At 45.9% G+C, this 12963-nt stretch overlaps 1 protein-coding gene across 1 annotated transcript in view; it reads right to left on the bottom strand.

Moving 5' to 3' along the window:
* Positions 1–12963, bottom strand: part of ITGB5 (integrin subunit beta 5) — a 113673-nt gene that overhangs the window by 84136 nt on the left and 16574 nt on the right. Inside the window, exon 3 of the mRNA XM_004745412.3 lies at positions 6349–6553. Coding sequence (XP_004745469.1) covers positions 6349–6553 — 205 coding nt within the window. The remainder of the gene's footprint in view (positions 1–6348; positions 6554–12963) is intronic.

The following is a 12963-nucleotide window of genomic DNA, read 5'->3' as shown; positions in this document are numbered from 1 at the left end:
TGGGTGGCAGAAGCAACACCTAAGTGAGGTAACCAGGACCTCAAAGTAGGGCCGGGGAGGAGCAGGATAAAAAGCACATATAAGGGCTGGGAAAAGGGCTCAAAAGCAACCAGTCCCCTAGGTTAGTTAACAGGGCTGTACCAGTGTCAATTTCCCAGTTTGAGTAATGCACTTTGCTTATGTAACATTACCAGGGAAAGCCAGGAGGGGTATACAAGAACACAATTACTTTTGCAACTTCTTGTGAGCCCACGATTATTTCAGATTAAAACACTTAATATGAAAATACAAAGCTACTAGTCGATGAACTAAAGGATCAAGGAAAATTAATGACGTGAATAAACTCTTTCTAACTGTCCCAATGCTTCAAAACCACCACTAGCCTTTTATTCACCATTTCAATAAGCTTTATTCCAAAGTTTGTATCCTTTGTTAAGAATTTTTTTAAGGGACGCCTGGGTGGCTCAGTTGGTTAAGCGGCTGCCTTCGGCTCAGGTCATGATCCCAGCGTCCTGGGATCGAGCCCACATCGGGCTCCTTGCTCGGCAGGGAACCTGCTTCTCCCTCTGCCTCTGCCTGCCTCTTGGCTTACTTGTGATCTCTCTCTCTCTCTTTCTCTGACAAAAAAATAAATAAAATCTTTAAAAAAAAAAAAAGAATTTTTTTAAGATTGTTTTTCTGACATACAGTTTCCAGGATTGGAAACAAAATGGAAAACATGATCCTGTGTTTATACAAAATCCTGCTTAAAGTTTGGCAGTTCCTCAAAAAGTTAAACATAGAATTATCATATGACCCAGCAATTCTACTCCTAGTTATATACTCAAGATTATTGGAAACACATGTCTGCACAAAAACTTGGGCATGAATGTTCACAGTAGCATTAGTCATGATTGCCCCAAAGTGAAAACAGCCCCAATATTCATCAGCAAAAATGTGGCATATCTATACATACACAAAGGAATATTATTTGGCCATAAAAAGGAAGTCTTGGTGTTACAACATCAATGAATCCTGAAGACATTCTGCAGAGTGAAAGAAGCCAGACATAACCATGGAAATAGAAAGTAGATTAGTGGTTGCCTAGGACTGAAAGTGGCCGGGAGGGAAAAGATAAGGAGTGACTGTTAATGCATACAGGGTTTCTTTTTGAGGTGAGGAAAATGTTCTGGAATGAGACAATGGTGATGACTGCACAACGTTGCAAATATACTACAAACCACAGAATTATTTACTTAAAAATGGTGACTTGGGGCGCCTATCTGGCTTAGTAGGAAGACTACATAACTCTTGATTTGAGGGTCATGAGTTTGAGCCCCACATTGGGTATAGAGATCACCAGAAAAATAAATAAACCTTAAAAAATAAAATTGTTTTTTAAAAATAAAAATAATAAATAAAAATAAAATGGTGACTTCTATGGGATGTCAGTCACTTCTAAAGAAAGAAAGAAAACAAAAACAAAAGTTCCACATAGAAGAAAATCCATCTTTTTTCCCCAGGTTTATCCTGGAATAATAACTTCACTTTCTTGAAGTATCACTCATATTATGTTGAGGCTTATCACTGATTAGTCATTAGTATAAGGCTGGCAAAGTGTTACATTTGCTCAACAAGTATCTATATGAGGTATAGGGGAGCAGGGTCAGGGAGGAGACAAAAACGGATTTCTAGAAATCAATAATGGAAAAACCAACCCCTAGATCTGAAGCCTTCTGCAGAATCAGGGTAACTACCTTGAGGTTGACTATGCACTTGGTAAACCGATGCTGTTAACTGCAACGTAACATTCTCTTCCCCAAATAAATATCTGGGGTTTGTCTCTACAAATATTAAAATTTTCAAGATTTTAAGAGGCTTCATTGGCTTCAGGTGACGAACAGATTCAACTGACAAAGAGATGCACAAGACTCTAGACCTTTAGGAATTCCGATTTTCATCAGATCTCTTCCAAGTCTTCAGCTCCTCAAACATCCTCACAGTTTGGGTATGTTTAACTGGGCAGCCAACATCTCCATCACCCTGACCTTCCAGAAACTGGCTCTCTTATCACGCCTTCCACACAAACAGAGAGCTCACACACAGCATCCATATCCTGATTTTATATAAAAATAGGATCATATTGGGCTTAAACGACTGTGCTCAGTCAGTTAAGCTTCTGCCTTCCATTCAGGTCATGATCCCAGGGTCCTGGTCACCAGGTTCTGCCTCGGGCTCCTTGCTCAGCAGGGAGCCTGCTTCTCCCTCTGCCCCTCCCCCCAACCCTGTCTGTGCTCTCAAGTTTTCTCTCTCTCTCTTGCAAAAATAGATAAAATCTTTAAAATATATACCATTAAAAAAAAAAAATAGGACCATGCTTTCCATTTTATTTCCAATACCAGAAACTGTATCACAATGTTTAGCAGGAAATATGACTATACTATGACTTATAAAATTAGCAACTTCAACTAATCCCATAATCATCCCTGGCAATCCGGTAGTTCGTGCCTCTGTGTCCAGCAGAGCCACTTACACCCGTTTTTTTGTTTATTTCCAAGACTATTCAATAGGCAAAAGGAAACCTTTCTTATATATATGATGACTCAGAGCTCTTTCAACAATCACCACAGGCATATCAAAATAAGGCTGATTTCCTTCTTCCATAAGTGAACATACATTAAACTTTAGGCATAGATCAATATTGTGCATACGTCTAATGTCGGGAGAACTTGGCCCAAGGAGGCTGCCTTCACTTCCTTAGCTCCTTGTTGGAGGCTGTTTAAAGAGTCCCCTGGTAAATCAAAACAAACAACAATCTCTCTGCCTCAAGTGTGACTGTGACCTTCATTCTGATTCTAAGTAGAATTCAAACTGTGGACTGTCTGACTTGGTGTCACCTCCAGCTCCTTCCTAAACTAAATCCACCCTGAAGGATAAGGATTTGCCACGCTGAAGGAATGTATTTCTCAGAAAATCAGAGGCGCTGAGAGCAATTCTAAATGAGGAGTTTCAAAAATGTTAAAGTTAAAAACCTCTGCTGACTATGATGAAACTATAAACGTGGTTGGCGCTGTGAATTTTGGTCTTTGTTAATGATTAAGTGAAGACAGTGTATGATTACAAATACAATGTGAACGTATGAAAATTTTGAACATGTGAATTGAGACAGGGTCTAGTAAAAATGAAAAGCAACATTGCATAAAAGTGGATGATCTCTCAAGACTTTAAGTTATTGTTACACTGTAATTAAATACAAAAGAAGGAACATCATTCACTTTAATTGATAGCTACTCTCATCCCACACAATGCTTCAATACCTTAATCATCTGCCACAACTCCCACATCCCCCTCTAGGTCACAGCCTCTGACCCCAGGCCAATCTTCATGGATGAAGATGAGTTTTCTTAACCCAGAGGACATCACCAAGCAGCTGCCTACAGAGAGGCTCTACTGACTCTTCTCTACCCAGTCACACAGCTTTGCAGGAGCTCTGCCCTCTCTCAGCATGGGAGCTCACCAAACAACAAAGCTAAGTGTCATTACAGTGGACCATTTATAAAAATAGCAGCCTCAACTAATCCCTGCGCTAATCCCTGGCCATCCAGTAGCTTGTGCCTCTCTGTATAGCACGGCTGCGTACACCTCCTTTTATTTCTTATTTCTTTTTTTTTAATTGTTTAAAGATTTTATTTATTTGACAGAGATCACAAGCAGGCAGAGAGACAGGCGGGGGTGGGGGGAGCAGGCTCCCCGCTGAGCAGAGAGCCCAATGTGGGGCTCCATCCCAGCACCCTGAGATCATGACCCGAGCTGAAGGTAGAGGCTGAACCCACTGAGCCACCCAGGTGCCCCCTTATTTCTTATTTCCAAGACAATTCAATAAACAGAATAAAACATTTTTTTAAAGATTTTTATTTATTTATTTGACAGAGAGAGAGAACCCACAAAAGAGGAAACACAAACAGGGGAGTGGGAGAGGGAGAAGCAGGCTCCCGCCGAGCAGGGAGCCCAATGTGGGGCTCGATCCAGCAACCCTGGGATCATGACCTGAGCTGAAGGCAGATGCTTAATGACTGAGCCATCCAGGTGCCCCCAGAATAAAACGTGTTTAAAATATACAAAGACACCGGGGCACCTGGGTGGCTCAGTGGGTTAAAGCCTCTGCCTTCGGCTCAGGTCATGATCCCAGGGTCCTGGGTTCGAGCCCCACGTTGGGCTCTCTGCTCAGTGGGGAGCCTGCTTCCTCCTCTCTCTCTCTGCCTGCCTCTCTGCCTACTTGTAATCTCTGCCTGTCAAATAAATAAATAAAATCTTTAAAAAAAATAAAAAATAAAATATACAAAGACACCAACAACAAGCATCACTAAGCGCTTATGATGGCAGCGTTGGGCGAAATCCGTCTCTGAGACACTGAGAATTGGTATTCAAACCTAGACCTCGCTGACTCCAGGATCTGCACCTTTGGCCACTAGTCTGAAAATAATGGTAATTTTGACTTCTTAAGGTGTATGTATACAAGAAGTCTCATTTAAGCTTTTGAACGTGGCTATAAGGAATGTAGGTGGCAAAGACCTTGAGATGTGAAGGGGTGGGGTAAACTGCCCAAGCTCTCCTAGCTAGGGACAGGGCCAGTGCTAGAACTCAAGACGGCCAACCACATCCGTGACCTTGCCACCGGCTCCAAGCGGCCTTGGAGTTGAAATAAACCATCTGGGAGTAGTTTTTGCCAATGGTTTCTTAGGCAATGAGATAGAAGAAAAGGAGGAAAATCAAACAATTTGGAAATAGGCTACCTTCTCTCAAAATGTGATACTTTCTAATTTAAGCACATGCATATCCACTTTTTGACCTTACCACAATTCCAATATGTGGAATATTATATTTAAAACATGGTGAACTAGAAAAAGTCGTGAGTTTTGTTGTTGCAACAAGCTGGGGTGGAATGAGAGTCACCATTTCTTTTTCTTTTTCTTTTTTAAAAAGATTTATTTATTTATTTGAGAGCAATAGAATGAGAGAGAGCCTGAGAAGGGAGAGGTCAGAGGGAGCAGCAGACTCTCCTCGAGCTGGGAGCCCAATGTGGGACTCCATTCCAGGACTCCAGGATTACGACCTGAGCCGAAGACAGTCGCTCAACTAACTGAGCCACCCAGGTGCCCCCAGAGTCACCATTTGTAACTGGCAGACCTTGAGCAGGTCGCTTGTCATGTAAAATGGTCTTACCTACCTAGGAGTAAGCCAGGCATTCAGCACATAGTAGGTATACAAAATCTGTTAGTTTCCTCATATCACAACCAATGCTAGGGCTTGCAGGGGCTCTAGGGTCATAAAACAAAATAACTCTGCTCTAAAAGTTTGTCCTTTCAGAATGCCATGGACTCCAGTGGAATTTGCTGACAAGGAAAAATACATTTTCCTGGAAGCAGCACCTTCCTGAGAAACGTGCATTAACTAGGGAGTAAACCTAGTAGCAGTGTCCTCCCACGGAAGGCCATAATGTCATTCCTAATAGCCAAAAAATAGCAACAACTCAAGTGTCCACTGATGGATGAACAGACCAACAAAATACAATAAACACACACAAGGGGAGTTTAAAAAGGAAGCCTTAAAAAGGAAGCAGATCTGACACACGCGACAACATGGATGAACCTTGAAGACATTTCTGAGTAAAAAAGGCAGCCACAAAAGTAAAAGTATTGGAGAGTCCGATTACTATCACTTATAAGGGCTCCCCGAGTCGTCAAACTCATCACGGCAGAAAGAAGTCAAACTCATCACCAGGAGGGAGGGAGGATGGGGGTAGAAGCTAGAAGTAGTGTTCAGGGACACCAGGCTGGCTCAGGCCGTTAAGCCTACGCCTCTTGATTTCCTTGATTTTGGCCCATTTGGCCCAGATCATGATCTCAGGATCATGGGGCTCCTGCTCAGCAGGGAGTCTGCTTCTCTCCCTCTCCCCCTGCCCTTCCCCCTGCTCCCTCTGTCCCACTCCCCCCACACACATGTGCTTCTCTTCCTCTCTCTCTCTCTCAAGTGAATGAAGAAAAAAAAATGCGTGTTAGTGGGCACAGAGTTTCAGGCTGGGATAATGAAAAAGTTTTGGAGACAGGTAGTGGTGATAGACAAGGTGAATGTATTTAACGCCGTTGAACTATATACCTTAAAACAGTTAAAATGCTCAATCTTATGTTATATATATTTTACTTCAATCAAACAGATAGCAAAGATCCCGCTCTGTCCACAGGGGCCTTTTACTTACTCTGCCTCCTAGGGCCTGGGCGAGGCCTTGCCCTTTCCCTCTGCGGGCTCAGCTCTGAGCCTGCCCCGGCTCACCTCCCCATCATTAGCACACCCCCTCCTCATGGTGCTCACCAGGCCGCAGGTTCAGGGCAATCTTCTGTGGCCTCAGCTGAATAACATCTGAGCTGGTGGGACTGGAGCCCTTGCTGCTGAGAGGCAGGCTCCGCAGGACCTGGGTGCTGCTGGCAGGGCTCTCAAACTCACCCCCACAGCCGTTTCTGGCCAGGTTTGCCTTCAAGTCACAGCGGGAGGTGACGGAGTGCAGGCTGCCGAAGTCCTAGATGCAGCAACAAAGCAAGAGGGCAGAGAATGGTCAGGCTATCTTTCCAGAACACCTCTGGAGTGGACCCAACAGCACCTAGTGCCTGTACCCGAAACACTCCGCATTCCATTTTCATTGTCAGAAAGTGGTGAAACCGATCACACATACCCCAAATGCTCACTAGGATTATGAGGGTTAATGAAGGTACTGGATACGAAAGCCCTTTGTAAACTGGAAATGCATAATAAAAAGGTTTGGTTTCACTGTTACTTTAATGATCAAAATTCTCCTAAAAAAATGGGCCTGTCTGGACAATTAGCGGGAGAAAAGTAACATGGCCCGTTGCACAACGAAAAATGTTTTAAAGATACTATGTAAGTAGACAAGTAGTCATCATTCAGGCAATCAAGAGTTAACTTATGAGGCATCCACTCATCTGTTGTGCAGGCATGGGGCATTACACACCCATTACACACCCATTCTGCAAGACAACGTGGTAATAAACACTGTAGCCTTTGACCCGCTGGTTGAGTCCCAGGAATCTATCCCAAGAAGTCAATCAGAAGAGAGGGGAGGGCACCTGGGGGCTCAGTCACGAGTCACGAAGCATCTGCCTTTGGCTCAGGTCATGATCCCAGGGTTCTGGGATGGAGCCCCACATCAGGCTCCCTGCTTAGGGCGGAGCCTGCTCTTCCCTCTCTTTGCTACTCTGCCTGCTTATGCTCTCTGTCTCCATCTCTGTCAAATAAATACATAAAATCTTTAAAAAAAAAAAAGGGGGGGGACTCTATAAGATACATACTGAGTATAAACTTGTAAACATAAAGCCCTCAACTATAAGAAAAACATGGTAAGTCCAAAACGTGCTAAGAAAGAAGATCAGAAAATAAAATTGTATCCGCATTAGGACTCAAAACAAAAATTTTTAAAAATAAAGACAGTTGAGGCATTAGTGTAGAGGGACTAAAATTACATTTTTTCTTTTATTATTTTTACTGTAGTTTGAGCAATAAAGCCACATTGATAAGAAAAAACTTCCTTTTCTTAAGCTGGATTTAGGAGAAGTCTAGATATCAGGATGCCCCAACCTTATCTGGGGCACCAGGACTTTAGGATATCCACTTTAAAACGAAATAATATACTCTACTATAAAATATGGTACTTTGTAAGTATTGGTTGTTTTCCAGTAAGGGAATTTTTTTTCTTTTTTTTTTTTTAAGATTTTATTTATTTATTTGATAGACAGAGATCACAAGTAGGCAGAGAGGCAGGCAGAGAGAAAGGAGGAAGCGGGCACCTCGCCGAGCAGAAAGCCCGATGCGGGGCTTGATCCCAGGACCCTGAGACCATGACCCGAGCCGAAAGCAGAGGCTTTAACCCACGGAGCCACCCAGGTGCCCCTCCAGTAAGGGAATTTTTAACAGCAAACCAAATCCAGGATGCTCTCTGAACACCCTCTCGCTGATAGATGTAGAAAAACAGATCACCTCCACCAGCTGGTTGGAGGCCTGTGATGGTGGCCCTGATCACCCTCTTCATAGCTGGAGGGGTTCTGATGCTGATCTCTTCCTCTTGCCTCTGTAACATTTTGCCAGAAAGCCTCAGCTGAGTCAAGTGTCCTCCCCACTGTGGTAGGAGTCAGACTGCTGGCAGAAGCAGAGAGACGAAGGGGACTCGCCCTTCACCATGGTCGAGGCTCCAGGGCTAGCCAACACCTACTTGAGCCTTCGCAAGATTCAACACTAAGGAGTCAAGAAGAATTTGCAGTGTTTTTATATAAGTGAAACCAGATGTGTTGTTCTGGGCCTCTGTGATATTTGCTGTTGTTGTTTATTTTATAATCGAATTTTATTTATTTATATATTTGTTTGTTTTGATATATTGAGCCCCTGGAGATCTTGCCTGTCAACCTCAGGGACGGTGCCATAAGTCTAAGTGTCTCCAGACACTTGTGGATCAGGTGAGAAAATAATTATTCCAGTTTAAAATGATTATCCTTGAAATGATACAAGATTTCAAAGCTAGGCTTTCCAAGCTGGGTTCCAAATGGACAAGCATGACTCTGATGTAGAAATTCTAATAAAGTAGTGAGAAAGCGAAGGGATGGGGGAAGGAGTAACTTCTGATGGCCCCACAGTAGCAGTCTGCTGTCTTGAGGTCCTGCAGCAGAGGTCCACTTGGCTGTCCAGAGCTGGAAGGGGCTCGCCTGCTCATGAACTTCTTGCTGGCTTCTGGCATCCTGGCCCTTGCTGCAAGCTCCCCCAGTTCTGATGAGCTGGTTGTGCTTGGCCCAGTTCTGGTAGTCAATGTGTCTTGAGCACTCCAGTGCAAAACTCTGCCTCCAGGTTGGCCATGAAAGCATCTGTGTTGTCCCCGAAGTGATGGGAGCCCGACACCCCTCCCACTGGTCTGGAGCAGCTTGCATTCTGGAACAGACCAGGTCACAGAGCCAACCTGCTTCCCTCTACGCAGCAGGTAGTGGCATGATTCTTAATCCACAGCCTCGGCAATTCATTCATTGAGATCACACCATACCACCCAGACACCTGCACTAGCAGTGAACTTCACTCAAGCTTCCCAGTCATCCTGCTCAAAGGGGTCTTTGACAGGCACGAGCAGTCCTTGATGGAGAACTTGTATGGGGGCACCTGCTGGCTAGGGAAGCCGCACAGCTGAGATCACTAAGAGACTTAAAGCCCAGGTCACCCTTCCCAGACCTGAAGAAATCAGACAGCCACACCCAGGCCAATCACAACCGGGTCTGCAAGTCTGGCTGTCCCAGCCGTACTCTAGAGACTCTGCGGCTTCTTTAATCTCTAGGGTATTAGAAGCAAGGCTCTCCTCATTCCCCTCACTGGTACCAGTATATTTCTCATTAATAATATTCCTCAAGGTTGTGATAAACTTCCACTCCAGTGCTCATGGTTTTCCGAAGTTCATTGCACGGGCCGTCAACCTCTATATTGTCACCTGACTGCCAGTAGGAGAACTACCAGTGACCACATTAAAACTGTAACTCAAGGGACGCCTGGGTGGCTCAGTGGGTTAAGCCACTGCTTAAGTCCCGCATTGGGCTCCTTGCTCAGCAGGGAGTCTGCCTCTCTCTCTGCCTCTGCCTGCCTCTCTGCCTGCTTGCGTGCTTTCTCTCTCTCTCTTTCTGACAAATAAATAAATAAAATCTTTAAAAAAAAAAAAAAAACAGTAACTCGAGGGGCACCTGGCTGGCTGAGTCGGTAGAATAGGAGACTCTTGATCTAGGGGTGGTGAGCCCCACATTGGGCATAGAGACCACTATAAAACAAGCAAACAAACAAACTGCAACTCATACAGTGACTTCAGAAGTGCCCACCAAGTCAACAATGGGACAACACAGGGAGCCCCCTTCTCAGCAGCTCCAGCTGCACACACAGCCAAGGGACACCCTATTGTGGCACCTGTGCCAAATTTAGATTTCATCTCAGTGTCACCGATCTCTATCGCCGGTTTGTCAACCCTGTCCTGTTCACAAAGCTCAGTGTCCTGTTACTTGGGATGGGCCCAATGGTTTCACTGATACTGTTCCACGGTCTTTGGGACATCTTTACCTATATGTTGAATCTCGTCACTGTCCCAGGGGTCTGAGGCCTCGAAGACACCCTGAGGCACCTCTGGCCTTGGCAGGCATGAATGACCTTCTAAGAGGAAGGCAGCTACCCCGGGAGAGTGGGAGATTGGTGGGAGATTCCCACAGAGCTGAAGGTCCATCTGGCACAGAGTCTGAAAAGAGCCACGACTCATCTCTTGCTGCCCAAGGAAAGGACAGAGAATACTGCAGGCCCAGCTGGCCAACCCCACACGTCCAAGGGCTTCTCCTCTCCCTCCATGCTGGAGCTCTTCCCTAGGTCATTGTTCAGATGCCAGGGACCTGACACCCGGGCCCTCGTCCAGGTGCCAGAAGACAGCAAGTTCCAAAGGGAAGGGACTCGGAGGCATCCTCGGGTGCCAGCCCCTGGTCTCTGTGGGTGAGGAATCAGAGGTCCACATGCCAAAGTTCATGCCTAAATTCATCCAAAAAACCCAAGTTCACCTGGCTTCAGCTGCCTGGACCCCAGTGCTTTTTGCATTGCCTCCCTTTCATCTCAACAAGGCCACAGCTGAATGCTGCAGCAGGAAACCAATGCTGGGTCCCCAGACCCCATCCCTCTGAATTTAGAGTTTCCTTGCTGCCCCCAAGGCAGAGATCTGCCTGCCACCTCTCAAACTGAGAGGATAAATATTCTTCTTATGTAGAAAAACGGCTACGGATGGAGGTGGGGAGACTTCATCTCAACATGGAAACCAGTATCAGGAAGGGCTCCTGGTGGGGCACAGCACAACTGCGAGCAGGTGCTCCTGATCTCTGAGCTGGAAGGAGTTTCAGCTCACGGCAGAAGCATCCGCCTGTCCACGGTCTCCAGAAAGGCCTCCAGGAACCCTTGGAGGGCTCATAAAAGGAAACGGCATTACAGGCAAACTTCCAAGAGAAGCATCAAAATGGGAACAGGAAGTTGAAACATCTTTTATGGCCTTTAGTCACCCTGTGGTAATATAAAAAGACAACAAAGTGTTCCAAATGTAGATCCCTTTTAATTTGCTACAACACTGGCCTTTGCACGTTGTTGGAACTTGGTTCCCTTTCCCCCCTCCACCACCTATGATGCGGAGGACAGGACGAGCTCCACTGCTGGTTGTCACACTGCAACACCTAACTCCCAGGACATTTTGTTCACCAAGATCTCTCTCCCCGCGGTGCAAGCCAGGGCTCGCACCCTGGCCAGGGCGATCGGGTTCATTCAGCACACTACCCTCTGCCTGGGGATGGAGAAATCCCTCTGTCAGCTTTCAGGCAGCTCATTTAATTCACTGAACAAATATTTATGAAGCATCTACAACAGGCCACGATTATTCCTTTCATGACCACAAAGAGCTTTTCTCTCAAAGAATCTGTAATTTAATGTGAGTTAAAGCAAATGCTCATTTCTTTTTCATTTCCTCCCAGCTCAAATGAGAATACAGGCCATGTCCCCTTGATAGCCCTTCAGGCCACCATAATTTCCCCCGAAAGTCCACTCAGCCCATTACGGGATGCTACTGTGGTCTTGTCTAAGCTGTACAACAGGATGCTGGTGTGGTTTTGGCTTAGCTGCCCCGACTTTCTTGCTTTCTTGCAACTGGACACTAAGTGTCTAATGAACCTCTAACACTGTCTTGCTTTCCTGCCTCTAAATGGTCTCCTTCCTCCTGCATCCAGCCCTACTGACCTCTTCATTTCTGCTTCTCCATGTCTGTCTCCAAGGCAAACACCCTTCACCCCAGCCCACACTTTCACAGGCTTCTTCCATTCCAACCCCATTTCTATCTACACACCACAAGCCAGTGGCCGTGCGTCCCTGGTCCTTCTCCCTCTGGCTTTTCATCAGCCTGTGCTGGCCAAGGCCACATCACCTCAAGCTGTCTCACCATCTTGCCCTATGGGCTCCCCAGTCCCCCAGCCCTGCATGCAATCTTGTAGTCTGTCTTCTTCTCCTCTTCTGCTCCCACAGACTCTGCTTTCTACCCTCACGAGGAGTCTGGGTCCTTCAGCCCTGCCCACTTCTCCCAAACTACCATCCTCCTACAAGCCACAGTGGCCCCCTGCTCCCAGCATGAACCCTGTGCTCCCCATCTCCCTGGGCACACAGCTGGATCCAGTCTACTGGCTCTCCCTGCATGTAGGAAGAGTGACAGGACTAGGTGGTCGGCCAGGAAGTGTAAATGGAGAGAAGGAGGGCTGCCCTGGGCCTTGGGGGAAAAGCATACACACACTCTGCCCTACAAACTCCTCTCACAGCCAGCTGGGTTGAGAGGCTCACAGGCTGAGATCAGGGGCAGATTTCCACTTGAAAAAAAAGGCAGACAAAATGGCTGATACACTGATGGAATTTGTTGTGGGTTTTATCCAGTGCAGGACAACAGTACCCTAAGTGCTCACACTGGTCGAGAAGCAAGGGCCAAGGAGGTGTCATGAAGAATGAATTAAGGACAGGGGTAAGGGGTGCCATGGGAACAGGTAAGGACAGGCAAGGAGAGGCGGCCTCCCGCACTCCTGGTCTCAGAGTACCAGAAAGTCTGGCAACTCTATTATCTTTTTTGGGGGCCGCCTGGGTGGCTCAGTGGGTTAAAGCCTCTGCCTTCGACTCAGGTCATGGTCCCAGGGTCCTGGAATCAAGCTCCACATTGGGCTCTCTGCTCCACGGAGAGCCTGCTTTCTCCTCTCTCTCTGCCTGCATCTCTGCCTACTTGTGATCTCTGTCAAATAAATAAATAAATAGAAATCTTAAAAAAAAAATCTTTTCATTTTCAAATTCTTAAAAAAGATTTATTTATTTATTAGAGAGAGAGAGAGAGAAATGCACAGGGTGAGGGGG

The sequence above is a fragment of the Mustela putorius genome, unplaced genomic scaffold (assembly GCF_011764305.1).
Source record: "Mustela putorius furo isolate JIRA1106 unplaced genomic scaffold, ASM1176430v1.1 tig00003834_pilon_pilon_pilon, whole genome shotgun sequence".
In the NCBI taxonomy this organism is placed as follows: domain Eukaryota; kingdom Metazoa; phylum Chordata; class Mammalia; order Carnivora; family Mustelidae; genus Mustela; species Mustela putorius.
This window is presented reverse-complemented; position numbering and strand designations above follow the sequence as displayed.